Here is a 20,457-nt window from a genome sequence, read left to right on the forward strand (position 1 = left end):
CACTTTATTACACCTAATCTCTGGGAAGATGACTGCAGGACAGACAAACACAATGATTGGCTCAGAGGGAGGCTAGAGGGAAGGAAGGAGAAGACTGTGTGTGACAGGTTTTCTGTTAGTGTGTGTAGATGCTCAGGTGCTCTTACTGCTTCTTGGTCGACTTTTCTGGATGCAAGAGCTTCGTTCTTGGCTTCGTAGTCGGCCTGAATGTTGTCTCTCCGTCTCATCACAGCCTGACACAGACAAGTATTTAAAGCTGGTTTAACAAAGCAGGCTCAGAGTTATATTGTGACAGACAGAGAGTAGATATTCAGCACCATCAAGAAAAGCTAATTGACTGGGTTGGTTAAAGTGATACTCCGGGATGGAACAAATTGGGTCCTATCACAAGGTTTAGGGCAGAAATTACCCCTACAGCAGTGTTTTTGTGCAGCAGAAGCCCAGAGCGCTCGCACCAAACACCCCCTCCCTGCTCCTCTGCCGGTTTCCTCTGCACTCAGACGGGGCCATATTTTACTTGACCAAAAACACAAATAAACAGACTCCCACCGAAAAAATCTGATATCAGTCTGCATTCATGCTTTATTTAGAGAATTTTCAGCACATTACTTTCACACAAAAACACAGATAAAAAAGGCTCTAGTTCTCATCATGTCGTAAATCGGCTACCTCCGCTGCAGAGCCACAGCTGGCTACGAGGCGCTCACCGCTTAGTGTATCAGTCCACGCGCGCGGCGTGCCAGATATAAACAAACGCAGGTAGTCTGCCAGGACGAATTATGCAATAACAACTTAAAGATGAGTGATTACGAGAGCGAGGACGACCTGCCGTTCACTTTGAATAAAGGGTGAATGCAGACCGATATCAGATTTTTTCGGTGAGAGTCCGTTCATTTGTGTTTTTGGTCAAGTAAAATATGGCCCCGTCTGAGTGCAGAGGAAACCAGCAGAGGAGCAGGGAGGGGGTGTTTGGTGTGAGCGCTCTGGGCTTCAGCTGCACAAAATCACTGCTGTAGGGGTAATTTCTGCCCTAAACCCTGTGATAGGACCCAACTTGTTCCATCCCAGAGTATCACTTTAGGTGGAAACTCTGAAACAATGCTGTTTCAAATGTTACAAATAAAAACTTTGTCTTGCGATCTCCACAGGCTTTGATTTAAAACTCCACACACTGTTGACTAACTGTGATGGCAGAGCATTGTACCAGCCCTTCACATATAACTCCATAAACTCATTATGAATATTCTAATGTCAGTTAATTAAAGCTGCTTTCTGGACCAGATCCAACTCAAACATATGGGCCTCGTCTCCTCAGAGAGGCGGAGGAGTTCAGATGTGAGCAGTCTGGTCGGGGCTTACCTTCACGGTCTCAGCACACAGGACGTATTCGTGAAGGGCAGGAACAAGGACCTCAGACATATGGTTTATGTGCTCCTCTGTTTCTTTGCTGCAGCGATCCACACAGCCGGCCACGCCCTTCAGCGGCTCTGCCAGGTCCTCCTCTGACTCTGCCCACTGGGTGTACGTGGGTGTGTATTGTTTCAGCTCATCCAGATACTCTAGAAGCACAGAGAGAATACTTTAATTTGAGCCAGCTCAATCCTTTTTGCTTCTATCAACAAGAACCTGATCAAATCAATCAGATCAGCAGAAACCAATCCATCAAATCTGTTGTTTCAGGAAATTTACGCAGCACAGATCCTCTAACCTCGGTCTACTATCTACTCCTCAAGATCTGTTTCATTCTCTAACTCATGGGGCATCATTCAAGAAACCTTAAGTATACCACAGTGTTGGACAAAACAGCTGTTAACAGTTTTTTTTTCTGTTGAATTTTTACATTTGAAGAAATGTTTGAAGCTTCAAAAGATTTTTATGTGTAAAATCAGTGGCGTCTCCTTTTGCAGCGAAGGGCATGAAAGTCCTTCAGATGTCAGTTCAAACCACCAGGACTAGCCTCTCGAAGCCAGATAAAGGATAAAATCTGGTTTATACTTCTGCGTCAAGGACTGACCATGTGAGGACTACATATTTATCATACTCTGCCTGAGGGTTTGTAGACAGTGTTGTTTGGAATTTCAAATTGCCTGTTACTGATCCCTCTCAGTCCTGGTATCTGGTACAGGTGTATCGGTGCCCCTCAGAGCTGGATCAGTATCAGTAAGAAGGGGCCGATCCATGGTGCCGATCCAGGCAAACAGCTCTGTGCCTTTATTTTACCAACTCTCTGATTTGAAATGTTACCTCTGATGCACTTTCTTTGTTTTTTGCTGCATTACCAGTCTGTAATTAAATAGAATTGGCTTTGTTTTGATGGTACACATTTAAATATTCCATAGTTAAATAAATATTAACTTCAGTAATTCCATATACTCAAGTTTTGCCTTTTACCCAAAACATAACCAATCGTGTCCCACAGTAGGGCATGCAGGTTATTATTTAACACTGGTATTAGATAGGTATCAGTATTGGTCAATACCCTAAACTCAAGTATCAGTATTGGTTAATACCCTAAACCCAAGTATCAGTATTGGTCAATACCCTAAACCCAAGTATCAGTATTGGTCGATACCCTAAACCCAAGTATCAGTATTGGTCGATACCCGAAACCCAAGTATCAGTATTGGTCAATACCCTAAACCCAAGTATCAGTATTGGTTTATACCCTTAACCCAAGTATCAGTTTTGGTCGATACCCTAAACCCAAGTATCAGTATTGGTCAATACCCTAAACCCAAGTATCAGTCTTGGTCGATACCCTAAACCCAAGTATCAGTTTTGGAACCAGAACCAGAAAAGTTGGATTGGTCCAGCCCTAACAGTAATTATTACTGAGAGAAGTAGAGAAGACAGGTGGGAGCACCATCCCAAGCCAAAACCGCCTGGTTCAAAAGAAACACTTGTGTTTGAATGTCACATTTCTCTATCAGTACACACTAGGGATGGAGCGTTTTTATGAAAAAAAAAAAAAAAAACGTTTGGTTTTCCTCACACAGTTTGGGGTGTGTGCTCTGTTCAGTTTGTGTTTTTCTTTTTTCTTTGTTTTCAGCTCTGTTTGAAGTGAGTATGTAGCTCTGATTGTACGCATGTGCAACACAAGGTGAAGGGAACAGTAGAACAGTTGTGAGGAGGCGTGTGTGTTGTTTACATGACGAGCAGAGGAGACAGAGTTAGAGGGTGTACCTGTGGCGTTGTGTCGTTCTGCTATCTGGGAGCACTTTGGATTAGATTTCAGACTCCTCTGGTGAGTTTTTCTTTTTTTTTAAGACAACAATTCTTGGAGTTTGGAGTCTGTTGTGAAGCGTGTTCTGACCGCCTCAATGGTCAGTGTGTGCAATCATGAGCCCCTCCCCTTTTCAAAACACAGACTGTCCTCGCTCAGAGCAAATGAAATTACACAAGTGTGTGTCTCATTATGGTCACTTCTGCTGGTCCCCAGCCCAGATAAAGGAGGAGGGTTGATGTTTAGACATAAAAAAACAAAACTGGACAGAAGAAAGTTAATTTGTTGTTCTGAACATGTTTATGATGTTGTGTTTTACCTGCTTTCTGTCTCTCCCACCTAATTTCTTTCCAACAGTGTCCATGACAATTACATGCCAATGGATTATTATGCAGATTAGACAGCAGCGTCATTTAGTGACTTTTAGTGGCTTGTGGGACAGACAATAGTGACTTTCCTTACTGAGGAGTTGGCATGTTGAAACTAACAGTGCTTCGCTCAGCTTTAATGATGTTTGAAATGGGAAACAGCCTCATTCATTCAGCTTTTTCATGACTATACATGACAGAATGGATTAAAAACAATCTGATAATGGAGGATTATTGGGGTATATGGTAGAAATAAAGGTGTTAAAAACAACAACAATGTATACCAAACTGAAATGAAAACCATGATAAGAACTGAACCATGGATTTTGTGAACTGTTTCATCCCTAGTTCACAATGTGTGGGGCTGAATCTTTTATAACTTATCAAACTTGCATGCTATGGCAGCCTAAACATGTTCAAACAGCATGTTAGGTGTTTGTTTACATTTGTACTTTGCATTTCTGTTGGTGTCAGAGTATTTATCTGACATTTCCACCACTTTTAACCAATGAAAGAATTGGTCCCATTAAACTGTCAATTAGTGTAACAACAAAAACACAATGAGTATTAGATAACTCACCTTCTTTAGAAGTTATGAAAGTTTACTGATGGAATGATTTGTTTACGAAATATCATCTTAAAGTACATTTAAAATATGTCATTTCTAAATTTGATAATATGGTTTTGTTGTACTGGGTGAGTCAGTACAACATTAAAATTATGATAAAATCATAATAATAACAACTTTTTTGTGCAATATCAGATTTTTTTGACAAACCTGGTTACACCAACTGACATAGACCAGTTCCACCCAGGAGTCTGTGAAGAGGCTAAAGGGCGCCTCTTTGCCTCACCCTAACTCAAACAAAGCGTGGTTGAGGTCAACACTCCTGTTACATTTTTCTATCGGAAAAAATGGGAGCAGTCACAGAGCCTGTATACATATATTAAATAGTCTATGGCAACAAAGAGGGCTGTGCAGACCCATGGCATAGACTTCAAGTCTTAGCATAAATGAGGCTCAACAGCAAAGTAAGGAATGAAGTGGTAAGGGATGGTGATATTTGCACCTTATCTGCCTTATCTTAAGATTGTCCACATAATATTGCCCGTTTTTGATGAAGCAGGACTTACCAAGTGATCCAACACGGAGCTGGGATCCAAACACTCAGTGAGACTTTTCATTAAAGGACAATCACTTTTTCTTTTTCCCTTTTTTCACCACTTAAAAACAGAAACTTGATTTGCTTTGTTTCTGCAGGTGCAGTGTCCTTTAAATTAATTTCTCTAACTACCTTTCTCATAGTACCTCTCTGTTCTTTGATGATCCTCTGAGTGACTTTATCCACTGAGCCGATCTTGTTACTGAATTCCTCCACATACTCCTGCATCAGAGTGAACTCCTCCGACCGGCTCCTCAGGCCTCGTACAGAGTTGGCCATTGCCTTCACCGTCTCACCCATCCTGCTCAGAAAACCCGGACCCTGTTTCCTGTGAGCCGAGAAATCCTGATGGAGACAAACAACATGACTTGAATTTAATGTGCACTGAAGTTAATCAACTGGGCAACAGCTGTGGAAACATTTTATGGCTCAAAAGTAAGATCTGTGGTTTGCAAAATAAAGCTAATTCTTCTCATTCTGAAACCAAATGACTTTTTGTGGCTTTAGTTAGTCATCTCCAGGGATTGGTCTTTGTTTCTGTGTATCTGTGTGTGTATGAGGGAAAAGGAAAGACCTCTGCTGTGAGGAAGACTTTGAGGTGCTGGCTGTAGGACAGTATGGGATGCTCGGAGATCTTGTCGAGGAAGCGATGCAGAGCTTTCCTCCTGGTCTCGATGAAGTCATCGTTGAAGCGTTCCACCATGCCTTTCATGACAAACTTCTCCGGCAGCGGCTGAGGAAACAGCAGGACGTGAACAAATATAACAGAGGACAACATAAGTAAACACAACATGAAGACAGCAGATCTGCCTGGCTCCCAGACACAGAGGGTCAACAGAAACAATCCCTTATCCAACAAAACACTCCAACAGGTAAAATAAACCTGTACTGCCATAAGAAGCTTAAGAGGAGAGGAATCAAAAATAAACACTTGAATCATCTATTTTTCTCAGACTGTAACATACAGGATCTCTGTTCTAAAGCGGTGAAAGCCTCACTTCCACGCAACTCTCTGCTTAAAGTTTCATAAAGTGCAACATCTTTATAAAGAAAAGCTTGATCAAACAATCAGGGAGTCTAGGAATGAAAACAAGATTTAAAATGTCACACTGGGAAAGCTTTCAACGGATTTGAAATGTTTTATTGGCAAAACCTTGACAAACAGAGGATCATACTAATGATGCATCACAGGAACCCGACCTAAACAGATACAACTGATTTGTCACTGGTAATCTCTTTAAAGGTAGGGTATGCAGAATTTTCCCCAAAAATAAAATGTGTACTTTTGCAGGAATAATCCTGCTCAATGAATGAATGGATGGATGAATGAATGGATGGATGAATGAATGAATGAATGCTTTATTTCAAAAATATGTGTGAATAACAAAAGAAGTGGAGGAAAAAAATCGAAACAAAAAAAAAACAAAAAAACAACAACAAAAAAAACAACAACAAACAAACTAGTAAGAATTATCAAAACAACAACAGTATGCACCTTAACATGCCCAAAAAGGAGTAGGATTAAGCAATACCTTTTTTTTTTTAACTCACCCCTTCTTCAATTAACATATATGTTTAATTAAAACGTAGTATGTATGCGCTGTTATACATGTGTCTCAGTGTCTGCGTCTGCCTCAACCCCTCCTCTGCCTGTATGTTGATGTTTTGTTTGTGTTTCTTCGTGGAAAGTAAGTGTGGTTACCTCAGCCAATCACAGCGTGCCCAGTGCACAAGTGACTTTGTGTTTATCATAATGAGTAAAAGAAGCTAATCCGAGCAGCTACGATAGTGGATGGAAGAAGGAAGAAAAACACAACAAAGTGAAATGAAACGTCAAACATATAAAGCTTTTTCCTAAACTTGAAGCTTGGCTCTACTTTCACTCACTTCCAGGAACTTGAGAGAGCAGCAAGGGACCAGGAGCAATGCAAGTTGGCTTTCTGCTAAGCAGATACGTGTCATATACCTGTGATTAGCTTGTGCTAACATGCTAAGTCAGGTGCAGGGCTCTCGAGTCTCTCCCATGTAGAAACATGATGCTACAGGTGGTTGCTGGGCTAATGAGTGTGTTCACATGTTCGGTCGGAGGCGGTGGGTGTGTGCTGCCGCTGGCACTGAGCCAAGGAGGAGGAGCCAAATTTGAATGTTGTGTTGACTAACAAGTGATGAAATCCCTGCAGACCCTTCCCCCTAAGTTATTTCTTCACTTAAATAAATGAATGAATAAATAAAAACCCATTCCAGCCTTGATTTTGAGACAAGGCCCCCTTGAAACTAAAACTTGAGCATTTTTTTTACGTTTCTTGCAGTATTATTCAGAATGTGGGGCTTACAGCTATAAAAAAATTGAGACACCCTGGTGTGAACCTGGTTTGATCCAGGTGGATGCAGCAGCAATACAAACATGTTAAACAGATGATGTGTTTTGATACATACATGGACAATGAGTGTCGGGTGGCTTTCCTCGAGTCTGCTTCGGAGCCACAGGAAGTCCTGGTAGCGCCGACGTACCTCATACTCACTCGAGTCAAACTCACTCCGCGTGGTCTGTAGAGGAAAGTTAGTCATCAGTGCAGATATAATAAGAGTTTTTTTCTCTGTGTGTGGGGATGGCTATACTTGACATGGTCGTGCTAAATGATTCACAGATGTGAACTCAAAAGATGACAAGGAACTTTACACAGGAAGTAGAACTAAGGTCAGACCAACTGCAGCACCAGAGTGACAGACTGTTGACGCTTCCTCAGTTTTAGATTGAAGAGAAGAAACAAAGTAGACAGGTCTGACCCAAAACTTAATCTCTCCAGTTGACCAGAGTACAGCACCTTTCTGTTTATCATAAATCTACAGTTTTAACACTCAGTGTTACACTCTGCACAGAGTGCACCCGAGCCAGAGTTCAGTAATAAATCCTCGTGCTCTGTAAAAGGCCTCGGCTGCACTGTCAGCACAGTTTTGATCACACTGGATCGTAGCACAGGGAGTTGGACCAGAGTCTGGTAAAAGAGTTTAGCCAGCTTTGCAAACATTCAGCTCTGACCTCCTTTTTATTAACTTTCCATCCTCCTTCCTCCTATTTCCATCAACAGTCAGGTTTGCACTCTTGTTATTCTGACAGAGGAGTGTCAAGTTTTAATGTTACCCCTTAAATTATTTAAGTTCGAGACACTATAAAATGTATGATTAAACATTTTACTTTGACTTACCTGTGTACCATAATGCTAGCTAAGATACCATGTTCATAGATACAGAAGTGAACTGTAATGCCTCCTTACCTTGGTAACCACTCTGTACATGATGAAGGTTTCAAGTGCAGTGACATGGCTCTCTGGGTTATCCACTGTGATGAAGATGTCCTTGGTTTGAGCATCCCGCTCCTCCTCCTCTTCATCTTCCAGTCTGTACTGGTTGACCATGGAGCTGGGAGAGTTAGGCATGGGACTTCCATCTGCCAAGGACGTGTTCTGATCAATCAATAGAGAGCCAGGGTTAGAAAACAGCCTCAAGATAGATAAATATTATGAGTTAAAAACAGCAGTTTCAGTGTCTCACATTTAGAGGGGAATCTTTTAGAGAGTTGAGAATAATTTCAGATGCCATCAAGCAACTATGCATACTAGTTCAGGGTTACCATGTCTGCGAGAAATATCTGTCCATCAGCAAACAGAACCAGCCCAACACTACAAGAATCTGTGAAACACACTATATTCACTCAGAAAAGAGAAGGGGGGTGTTTTCCCCCACACAGGTGTTTAATCAAAATAATTAACTTATTAAAGGCTCTATAAATCGGAGCACATGCAAAGAATCCCTTTATATGTTCATGTTTCCCTTTAACACAGCAGTCCCCAACCTATTTTGCGCCACAGACAAGTTTAATGGCAGACAATATTTTCACTGACAAGCTCTTCTTCTGTCTCCTCACTATTTTTTTTACCCTGCCTAAAGAAACTCTCCAAAGATATTTGTTTTTGTCCATGTTGCAGGGGTTTGGTGTCAAGAATGAGTCATAGACGGATATGACAGAGAGAAGCTGGTCATTTTTCAAAATAAAACATTGCTCAGAGTTAAATAATGAATCAAACTGAAATAATGTAAGCTGAGTATTTTTTATGTGTGGCCCAGTACCAATTGACTCACAGACCGGTACCAGTCCATGGCCCGGGGTTGGGGACCACTGCTTTAACCTATCCAATATTGATTATTCAATACATTCCAATATTTCCTCAACTAATTCAAATTCCACTGAATCGATTCACCTCCTGGCCAGTTGGGGTGGGGTGCTATGTTTGTTATTGGCATTGTGTGGACAGGGGCCATACTAGACAAAACAACAATAAAATGGCAGCCAAAGCAGCAGCAGTGTAGAGCCAGCTCCTTCAACTTTAAAGTCTGACATTTGGGTTGTTTTATTGCTCTAAAATATGAGGTGACATACCACATATGTTCACATGGGCATGAAAATCAAAAACCAAAGCATCTTAATTAGGGATAGGCACTGAATTAGGTACTTTTATAGGTACTGTCAAAAGTACCAGGAACCAATTCATGTAAAATCAAAAGGTACCACGTTTAGGTACCTAAATGCATCCTTGTGACTGTGAGGGAGTGGAGGAGAAGGTGATTTTTCCATACTGGGCATTAACACAGCATTGCAAGGTTATTTAGTAAAGAATATGTTAAATTGAAAAAATTAAACTTTGTTATCAAACAAATGGATAATTTTAAGTACCACATAAACCCAAAAAAGTATCGAAAATTGGTACCATTGAGTACCAGTACCGCTTGTCAGGTACCGAGCATTGGCACCATATCGTTTCAAATGTGAAAGGTACCCATCCCTAATTTAAATTATTACTGAATGGAATTGACATTGAATCAAATCGCACTCTAGAGTATAAAAATTGAATTAAAAATCTTGAGGGCCCCAAAATATTAAGACAAACACCTTATCATACTGCAGAACTAATGTATACATGAAATATATATAGCTGTGCGGTCACGTTTCTGTGTTTGTGCCTGCTGGCAGGACTATAGGTCCATGTGAGAATGTATATGTGTGTCAAATTCTTTGTGCAACTTGCCTGTTTTTCTACACATGGAATCAGTTGATGCTTTACCAAAGTAGTTTATTTCTAATATGGATATTGACACCTCTTACGAATTTCCTTGACACAAAATTGGTCCTCAACCAATGGAGAGTAAACTCTACCTATAGCAGAACCAAGAAAGTAGCCTAATTTCACGGGAAAATCACAGACCTGGTCTCACATTTTTTCTGTTGTTGATTTGATGGACTGAATTTTTTTATTTTTTTTTCCTCTTGCCTGTTCTAATGTTATCTCAATGGCATTTAACATTTAGGGAGGAGGTTGCACCAACCCTCTTTCAGAAACATACAGATTCAAATGAATGAAATTGAATTTTCCTCTTTTGCTGCTATCCATAAGTCCTGGTTGAATTGGGGCTTTGCCATTTGACAGTATGCAAATTTGCATCATAGATACAGTACAAAATATACCCTGAAGTGCAAAAACATATTTTACCTCAAGCATCTTAAGGATTTGATTAAGATGAAGCTGCAGACAATGCTCACTTTGGTGGTAGTAATAGGTTACCTCAGTGTTTCCCAATCCTGGTCCTGGAGGACCCCCTGCCCTGTATGTTTTTTATGTTCCCAACTCCAACACACCTGATTCAAATGATCAGCTCGTCATCAAGCTCTGCTCCAGCCTGATAACGAGACATTCATTTGAATCAGGTGTGCTGGAGTGGGGTAACATCTAAAACATGCAGGGCAGGGGGTCCCCCAGGACCAGGATTGGGAAACACTGGGTTACCTGACAAGATGGTTGATGGAGGGAAAAAGAGTGAGGAGAAAAGAAGCTGGCTAACTGTCGTGCAACATTTGTGTAAACTCAAGAAGCAGCTAAAGATAATATAAACAGACATATGGTTAAAAAACACAATGGCAGCTTACAGACATAACTCCCATTTAAATAATCCCTTTAGTATTTTAACGGCAACAGGAACCGCAAGGAAAATGAATCAGAGTCACGGTTGAGATGTCCATTCTGCCAGCCAACCAAACAACAACCAGACATTTCAGGGCTGATGAATGTTTTAATTCTAGAGTGAGTAATGAGTCATTGTAAAGTGAGCATCCTAAATAAAGTGTTGTTCTTTTCCCACAAGCATCACATGCTTCTATAATACCATATATTAGCTTTATGTAAGATTTAGTCAACATATTCTGCATTCAAAGCAGCATATGTCACCAGTTTTGGAGTCTGTAACCACCCTGACTTTCAGGAGTTAGGATTTTCAACAGTGAAACATCCAGTTGATCTGTAGTACAAACTCCAGAAGCCATCTGGGCCCTGTGGGCGCAGTTTCAATTTGCAAACCTATCCAGATGGTGTGTGGGGTGAGCACTGATTGAGGCTAAATATGCTTCGGAAAAAGTGAAATGAAATGGATTAATCCCCAATTAGACCATCCCGTCCTCTTTACACAGACTTTAGAGTTAACTTTGTATAAAAACTGGAACTTTTGCTGGTTTTCAACCTGGACAAATTCACAGCAGTCAACTGCAAGAGAGTTGGACTCCTGTTTAAAAAAAAAAGGGTATCAAATTTGACACTGACAGCATCTTCTAGTCAAGAATTAAAATCAATCTCAGATAATCAGATTTTGTATCATTCAGATTTAATAACAAATAGAAAAGGTTTTTTTTTAAGTTTCACAGAGAATCTGCCAGTATTTGATTAGTGCCACGCCACCTTTTGCCCTGAGTCACACACACACTGTCGTGAAGGCGTGACTCCTAACAAGGCATGTGTTTGTTTTGGAAATGAGTAGAGATCAAATCTTTTTTTTTTTTTTTAACAACTTTTTACTAACCTAACCTCACTCTTCATTTCATTGATAGACTCTCAAGTTTGAACAGACCACTGCAGAATAACTGCTGACAGTGGGATGGAGTTAGAGATAGATAGATATGTTTTTTTCAGAGTCTAAACTGATTATTAGTAGTCAAGGAGGCCGATAACCAATATCTAGAGCTGATATGTATTTGCAGTGAAAGTTAAAATATTGGGGCCAAAATTTAGAAGGGACAAACTCCAACACTGACCATGTTTGAAAGCGTTTAAGCATATGTTTATTAAACAGCTCCCAGGCTCAGCAGCATGTTTTCAGTTCAATAAACACTTAAAAAAACTAGGACTGAGATGTTTATTACAATTTTGGGAGGTGTTCATCAGTAGGAGCCGTGTGATTCTGTGTGATGTGCTGGTAAGTTTTGTGTTATGATGTGGTGGGGGTGTGTACACTCTGCTGGTACTTGAGTGGTGGGAATGTCACTGTGGGTGTGTCTCAGTGGTTAAAAGCTGGTTTGCTGACTACAGGTGGGGTGGGAGCGACACTTGATGTTGACTGCCACTTCCAACACCACATTAGTTTTGCTGTTCTGTGATTTATCTTGTATGAAGCATCCTTGGATTTGCGCAATGTTAGAAATAAAGAACAGTTAAAGAGCATTAGAAGTGGATGTTTGCGTACATGTGCTTCACCACTAAACCCCCATGTTTATCCTTCCACAGCGCGTCTGTTTTTTTTAAATTAAATCCCCAGTCAGCCACATCATCGTCTTTCTAAACTTGCCTCCAAAACACATCAACTCTCCAAAGCCTCCCCACTTAGCAAAACCCTTTCTCCTATGCACATTGTGTGTGAGCACTGGGTATCCACAGCTTTCAGTGCTGATTGGCTGTTATTCAAGCCATGGCTCTGCATGTAACCAATCAGATGGTACAGTGGGTGGGACAATGCTGGAGATAGAGTACTGACTGCAGACAGAGTGACGTGGCTGCCTGCATCAAAGCCAAAATAACACAGTTTTAAATAGTTTTGTCAGATTTTTTTTTTTCAAGGCCACTGTAGATATGCTTAAAAATGCCAAATATTGGCACCAATAATCAGCCTGGCCAATAATTGATATATCCCTGGTTGGAATGAACAGTTTAGCCCATGTTTTAACCATTAGCTTGTGTTTTAGCCATTGGCTCCTTTTGGCCTCTAGCTCGTGCTCTAGTTCTCTCCTGATTATCTTTCTGCTGCTCTTCTGTCCTTTTTCTGTCTGACAGTTAGGCTCCAGTGTCCACCATCACTACAAAATTAATCAAAGGAAACTGTTTTCAGCAGAGAAAAACACAGATCTCTCTTCTCTCTACTGAACTTTATCAGCCGGCGTGGTGTTGTCAGAGACTTGTCCTGTCCTGCTCGACCCAATACAGAAGCTAAGAAGTAGCATTTAGGAATAACCTACATTGGCGCCGATAATCTCATTCTAAAGTGTGGATTATAATCAGGCATATATCTGGAAGGGAGACTTTGTCAAGATCACTTAGAAACTCCACACAGGGACTTTAACGAGATGATTTGAGGAGTGATTGTTTTTTACATGTGTTTTCGTATGGCACAGGTATTGATGGCAATTTTACTGTCTCCACCCACATTTAATCCCACATCTACTTGTATGTAATGATAAATAGAGATTATTTATAATTCATTTGGTAGCTGTAAGTAAAATTCTTCTCACTGGAGTATATTTGATTGTACCTAAATGCAACATCACTGTGACTCATTGAACAGCATGTATTTCCACAGTGAACTTAACACACTAAAGGGACTGAGTTTTTTCAGCTGAACAGCAGTGAACCATAACAGTGCAGCCTGCAGCTCTCTGTGATGGAACAACACCTGAGAAACTGCTGAGGTCAGCAGTGGATCCAGAGCCCTCCCCCTGCCACACGGCTCCACACTACAAAACAAGGATGACAAACTTTTCCCGGAGACAGTCTGGTTATCATCTGACCAGAAATACGCAGTGAAGAGCTCTCACTCTGTCGCTTTTTCTGGAGTGTTGATGCAGAGGTGGAAGCCTGTGGTAAACTTCTAGCAGCAAAGCAGCTGAAGTAATGACATGTTTCAGCTGAAGAGGAAGCTGTGCACTTCAGCTACATGTTTCTTACATGGCGTCCTCACTGTATGTTCCAATTCATGGATTTATGTTGGAGTGTCATGCCTGCAGACAAGTACCACATTAACCAATGAGGAGCTCACATATAAACTGCAGGACTGTTACAAATATTTAAATCAAGACTGGATCAACTTTAAATAAAATTACACAATACACATCAAGTCAACTGCAATAAAATATAACAATGAACACCACAAGATACCTGTTTTCCATGAAAGTATGCTCATGCAAATAAACGCTGACTGTGTTATTATCTGCTGTAAAGAGGAAGTACTGTTTCAGCCCTGCTGGAAGCAGCTTTGGTTCCCTTAAACGTTAGATACACACAACAAAATGGGACCTTTATATATCTTGTTGAGTCATGCAGTCATAATTAAGGTTTGTTAAGAATAAAAAAGGGGTTTGTTAAATGATGAAAGATGATAGAAAAAGAAACAGCTTTATAAAATCTTTCTTAAACTGTCACAACACAGAGGATTTGTTTAACTTCATAGTATGTTTGCGTGTGATTACATGTCTTTCCCTTGCTTTCTGCTTTTTTTGCTCATCATGTCGATCTGAAAGCCCCTGTTCAAACAGGAATGAAGCAAGAGCCAGACTGCAGCTCCTACTGCTTCCCTTCAGCGCATCCATGCGCCAACAACTGACTGTATAATACATCCAAGTACTGCTCATGTATGGAGGCAAAAATGAGACAAATCTGAACAGCCACTGGATATTATACAAATACTAAAACAAAAACACCATTGAATATATACCATTAGATCTTTTTACTATGAAAACTAGATCTAAAAAAAATCTGGTTTCGTAATTCAACAACGAAAACACCAAGGTTGCTCAAGTTGAATTTTTCAAATTCAGATCTGAAAATTCAAGTAGAAAAATTCAGATCACAACATCCCCCCAGACAACCCTGGACAAGAAAGGAAATCGAGCCTGAATGCAATCGAACCAACTCTGGCCTTTTAGAGAGCAGAGTCTGTCAATCATGTGATCCACAAAAGAAGTGTCTCAAACAGCTACAAATGTGAAAACTGTCAACGATGACAGCCGCAGGAAATGACAGGGCTCAAGTAAGTAGTACAGCTTTTTGTGTTTAAACAAGCCCAATCAAGGCTGGACGGGGGAAGTAGACTGAGCCAGCAGTGTATATGGGTTCATTGATTATATTGCCTTTCCTGTAGACATGCATGTACCAATTTCCTTAATTTTAGGGGATAGGTGATCAGCCCATCCTTACATATGAAACTGATCTTATATACCTTTGGGAAGGTCTGACAGCCAGCGGTTGTTGATTTTTGATCTGAGACCTAAAACTCAGGACACTTTTTGGTTGTTCAAGTTAAAGCATAAAGATTTCATTGTTTCACAGGTATTGTTCAATGATTTTCAATAAAATAATATTGGAACATTAGAGGTATATGCTGTAAGTTATAAAAAATAAAAATCAGTATCGGCCAAAACTGGTATCAGCAGATCAGGCTTTTTAAAGATCGACCAGAAAATTGTGATCAGTACACCCTTACTTTCCTGTCTTGGGCAAACTGGATGTTGGCATCTACATTTTTCAACTTTAATTTTCTAATCAGAATTTGAGGAGTTCAATTTAGAACTGAATGAGCAACCTGAATCGTTTTTTTTATTTTATTTAATGAAGAAAATTGAATATTTGGATCTGAATTTTTAATAATGGATTTATTTATTCAAGTTTTGGATCTGAAGTTTAAATAGACAAATTCAGGACAAATAAATGCTACTTTTTAGCTTTTTAGCTCGATTGGGTCGAGCAGGACCTGATTTAGTCTCCATAACAAGTCTCTATGACAAAACCATGCCGACTGGCGAAGTTTAGTACAGAGAAGAGAGATCTGTGTTTTCCTCTGCTTAAGGCGATTTCTGTGATTAGTTTTGTAGTGATGGTGGACACTGGAGCCTAACTGTCAGACAGAAAAAGGACAGAAGAGCAGAAGAAAGATAAACAGGAGAGAGATAGAGCACAAGCTAAAGGCTAAAACACGAGCTAAAGGCTGAAAGGGCTAAACTGTTTGTTCATTCCAACCCACAGTCAGCAGTTATTCTGCAGTGGTCTGTTCAAACTTTAGAGTCTATCAATAAAATGAAGAGTGAGGTTACGTTAGCTCTGATTGGTAGATGGCTGACAGGACAGAACCAGGATTCACTGACATTACACATTACAGACATGTCTCACAGGATCGGGCTGTCAGCGCTACATATGGATAACTTCTCGAACTGAAAGTTAGCTTGCTGTCATGTTAGCCTATGGATACGTCATGGCACTGGGCCTCTAGTAGCGCTACAGTTAGCCAGCTACTGATGTGCGGTACAAACTTACGTTGTTTGCTTGTTGTCACGTTTCAAACAACGGCGCTACATGAACTGATAAATATCTTACTTTGTCGCATTGTATCCAGTAAAAGTTGACTTGAACAAAGAAAATTTGTTCCAAAACAAACACAAAAGTGACACCTTTACCACAGTGTGTGTGAGACTCCAGGCCAGAAGGTGGCAAGGCAGTCCATTTAAAATAGATACTCCTCATAGCATCTTTAACATTCAGTGGCTGTTAAAATTCAAATAATTATGTCTCTTTTTTGCTTCCATACTTCTCACCAGTTTTGAAGCCTATCATCGACAGGGACCACAATGGAAATGCTGGACTCAACATTTGAAAAAGACCTGTCAGCCAAGTCAGCCATGCCCTTATATGGACAAAACTGTCAAGTTTAATAACTGAAAGTTTAGAGAAAAAAAAAACAGTCTGTAAATACTTCTGCTAATTCTGTTAAAAAGTGGGTTATTAAATTGTTGTTTGTTGAATATGTAGCTAAGCCAACCAACTCCAACTGAAGTGAAACACCAAAATAAATGAAAAGTCCCTTCATCTGCAAATACCTGACTCTTGAGCCTGGTTACAGATGAACATGTGCCTACATGACAGCTGGGCCTAGTTAACGTTGATTAACTGCACTTATGGGCACATTTTGATTATTCTAACCACTAAAAATGTCTCACACTTCCTGTCATCAGTCCCCCAGTCACTGCTCCATCCATGCAATGATGGAAGAGGCCAGGACGCAAAGTGCCAAACTGACTATTAGTCCTTGACTAATCACATTCACAGACATTTATTGATGGAAATGTCTCATGGAAAAACTTCTGGCCTGGTACCCTGCCCAAGAAAATTTCAGCATGTAGACTGCTGGACTGAAGGATGGAACAGCAAATCAAAGACTTTAAATTAATAAATAAAAACTGCAGAAATACTGTTTTTCTACATATTTCAAAAGACAAGATAAAAGCATGTGAGGTGAACAACTATTAAACCAAACAACAGGCTGAAAATAATTAAAAGCAGGCCTGGTTCAGCTCACATTTTGAGTGGTTTGTCTTATCCCCCAGCTGAGTAACTGAGGGCAGATATTCCTGTTTTCTTGTTGCTCCTGTGTCCTATCTCCATTTCTTAAGCCTCTGCTAGTCTCTGTTTAGATGCTTCAGGAGAAACGTTTTTTTTTAGCCGACAAAAGTAGTGAGAAAGCGGCTTGTTAATGTTGTGACTCTTTTTTTTACCCTACCAATGTAAGAGATGAACCCTCTTGATGGAGGGATTTTCTGACATGCAGTGATCACTGGAGATATGACTGAATCAAAGAGTACAATAAACTGTCCTCTCAAGATGCACCACTGAAGCAACATTTCAACATGTGGCAGCCGTCTTCAAACAGTCAGCACAAAAGTGTCCACACCTCAGTAACAGTGAAAACACATCAGCTTCTCAATAGCAGAACTTGTGCCAGGCTGTTTAATGTAAAGCTTTAAACTGACTCTTTATGTACTCTTTGAACCCGCAGTGTGACAACCAGTAGTAAATAAGACAACATATAACTCTATTGTACATTTATTTGGTTCAATGGTGAGTCACACCAATCCCAGGAAAAACACACAGTGAAAGAAAAACACTTTCTTACCACCAATCTTAATCTCTGCAATGCCAAATGTACAATTTTCACACGCAGCAGAGTATAAAGTTTAAAAATACATTAATACATACAAGTGAAATACATACAATTGAAATACACAAGGCACACTATTTATGATGTATTATTACACTGGGTGATGTGGCCAGTGTTCATTGAAATTATAAGCTTCCAAATAATTCCTAAAGAGGTGCCTCTTTATCATTTTACCACAATGTCTTCCACTGTTTAAGCTTATGACCAAATTATCAATCTGATTCAAACTTAGAGGTGAATAAAGTGCCGTTACGCTCGTAGAAGAAGAGTTACGTTTACGTCGCACCAAACTGCTCATTAAAATGCAACAATATGATAAAGCCCTCGTTAATATAAACATTTTCGAAACGTGATTGTATATTTTATGTACCTACATATTATTCAAAGCCCATACTCTAATTCGGCTTCATTTTTTTCGTTCAGAGTTGTCTGGCTTTGAGAATTAGTGGAGCTACCTGAGTTAAATGAGGATACACAGGATTGAGTCACTGTGTGTTTTTCCTGGAGGTAAACTTTTCAGAAAGTAACGCCTAACTTTATAAGAACACAAAGTTAGCTCTGGCCTATTTATTTCCATACATTGACTTACAGCAGAGAGGACAGTTGGGTTCTAAGGTCAAACCATCAGCTGATCAAGGAAATTGGCCGTGCTTCCCTCTCAGCCCGTTTCACTGAAACAGGCAAACGGTTTCTACAGTCTGTCACAGCATTCCGCACAGGCTGTGGGAAAACTTTCCAACCATGTAATCTACCAGAACTGGGAGTTTGAGCAAGAAAATCTAGTCTGCTACCTGTGGCAAACAAACACACGTAGCAAGAAGTAGGCGTTTGAACACTTGGAAGCTCTCGTCTTGTTTACAGTTTTTTTTTTTTTACCTTGCTGAAAACCTCCAGGTCTTCGTCCTCGTCCAGGTCCAACATGTGTTCTGAGAAGTCTGCAGGGACCGTCTGTCCACTCATCTCTCTGTCACACTTTTTAAATGAACTAAGTTCATTAGATAGGGCTGTGGTAAACTTCCACCACAACTTCAGACCAGCAGGAAAGTATCGGTAGCGTGGAAGAGCAGCACTTCCTGTCAGCTTTCAAAATAAAAGCCCCGCGGCTTCGCTCATTTTTCAGAAATTTTAAGTTTCGTACCCAAGATCAGTGTTATTTTATAAACAAATCTTACGGCACGTCACGGATATTAAACAAAGGCGCGAGTGTTGATAGTAAGCATGTTCTACATTTTTTTTTTGTAACAGTAAAGACTAAATAAATGTCACTCCTACCATTCATGCAAAATGCTACATTGAACAAGACAAAAATGTTTCTTTTTTTCTTTTTCTTTTTTTTCTTTCTTTTTTTTTTCCTTCCTTTTTTTTTTGTTATAAACTAGAGTATTTCTGTTTTTCTTATGGTCTTAAGACACAAAAATTTTGCACTGGTGATGCCTCGTCCACAAACAAACGAGAAACGTTTTTTTTTAGAGGACCTTAATAAGCTCCCTGCAAACAAGAGATGGATCAAAACAGATCTTCTTTATAAAGTCACCCAAACTTTATTTACAAAGCACCTTTCATGCACAAAAGTAGCAAAACAAAGTTCTTGACTAAAGAAAAAAAAATATATATATAACAATGATAAAAATCATCAGTGACCTGATAACCTCCCATGAACACACACATCAGCGTACCCGCCATCTCCAACCCACCAACCCACACTCCTAGAGCACAAGATGAACACAGTTTAATTCAAATCTGTACAGATGACCTGGATTATGTGGATTTGCTATCCTGAGACCCTGAAGGTAAATTTATTTACTATTTTGAACTTTTGGATAATCGATTTTTGGTGCCAAGTGTTTGTAATGATTTGTATTTGTTATGAGAACTTTGATTGTGCTACTTATGAACTTTTTTTTTTTTTTTTTTTAATTTACTGTATATAGTTGAACTCTATTGCATATTTCTTTTAATGGATGCTGAGTGGTTTACGTTTTCTAATTTTATTTTTTTTTATTGTTAATTAAAATCTTAAAATTTATTTTTGTATTTTATTATTATACTATTGTTTTGCTTTATTCTGCAGACCCAAGGAAGAAAAGCTACCACTTTGTGGGAGCCAGTGGGGATCCGAATAATGAATAGTCAATGAAGCAACTATGTAAAACAGTGAAAAAGGTCAACACAACTTGAGGCACACAACAAAGTCTGAGAGACAGATTTGTGCACAGAAGAGTTAATGCCGGACAGAATAAATGTTCCATACAATCATAATAACTTTTTCGAGCTTAGTGTTGGGAAGAGTGGTTAGGTTTATTTCAGTGTGCTTTTATTGTGGAGACAGCTCGACGCCTTGTAGGCAGCATGCTGCAGAGTTCTCCTCTTGACGCAGCTGAAATCTCGAGAGCGCAGATGCGGAAGGGTTGGAGCAGAAATCACTCCCTTCATTTTCCACTGGGACGACTCGGCGATGTTCCCCATTCTTCAGACCCGGGCCAATTCAAATGGTCGAAGCTGTGTTGTACGACATGTAGAGGTTGAAAACTAAACTACGAGGGACAAGTCAAACCAGAGAGTTAAAAGATAAACATGTGTGCATTATATTTGTTTCCACGAAGAAAAAGGGATTCTAAAGTGTCTTCAG

General features: G+C 39.9%; 1 protein-coding gene across 3 annotated transcripts in view; it reads right to left on the reverse strand.

Moving 5' to 3' along the window:
- The window catches only part of snx7 (sorting nexin 7), a 70,237-nt gene extending 51,345 nt beyond the window's left edge, over nucleotides 1-18,892 (reverse strand). Inside the window, exons 1-7 of one of the 3 annotated variants that reach the window (XM_074694084.1) lie at nucleotides 18,705-18,889; nucleotides 8,030-8,218; nucleotides 7,191-7,301; nucleotides 5,329-5,487; nucleotides 4,901-5,099; nucleotides 1,360-1,559; nucleotides 147-233 (exon numbers count right to left, since the gene is read on the reverse strand). In XM_074694084.1, coding sequence (XP_074550185.1) covers nucleotides 147-233; nucleotides 1,360-1,559; nucleotides 4,901-5,099; nucleotides 5,329-5,487; nucleotides 7,191-7,301; nucleotides 8,030-8,218; nucleotides 18,705-18,788 — 1,029 coding nt within the window. In that variant the 5' untranslated portion in view covers nucleotides 18,789-18,889. Of the gene's footprint in view, nucleotides 1-146; nucleotides 234-1,359; nucleotides 1,560-4,900; nucleotides 5,100-5,328; nucleotides 5,488-7,190; nucleotides 7,302-8,029; nucleotides 8,219-10,300; nucleotides 10,385-18,704 lie in introns of those variants that run through there. The other 2 variants (XM_074694085.1, XM_074694086.1) reach the window with 2 other exon arrangements.
- Between the last annotated feature and the right edge of the window lie 1,565 nt (nucleotides 18,893-20,457).

The sequence above is a fragment of the Halichoeres trimaculatus genome, unplaced genomic scaffold (assembly GCF_033239565.1).
Source record: "Halichoeres trimaculatus isolate MK-OKI-2021-1 unplaced genomic scaffold, fHalTri1.1 fHalTri1_scaffold_18, whole genome shotgun sequence".
NCBI lineage: Eukaryota > Metazoa > Chordata > Actinopteri > Labriformes > Labridae > Halichoeres > Halichoeres trimaculatus.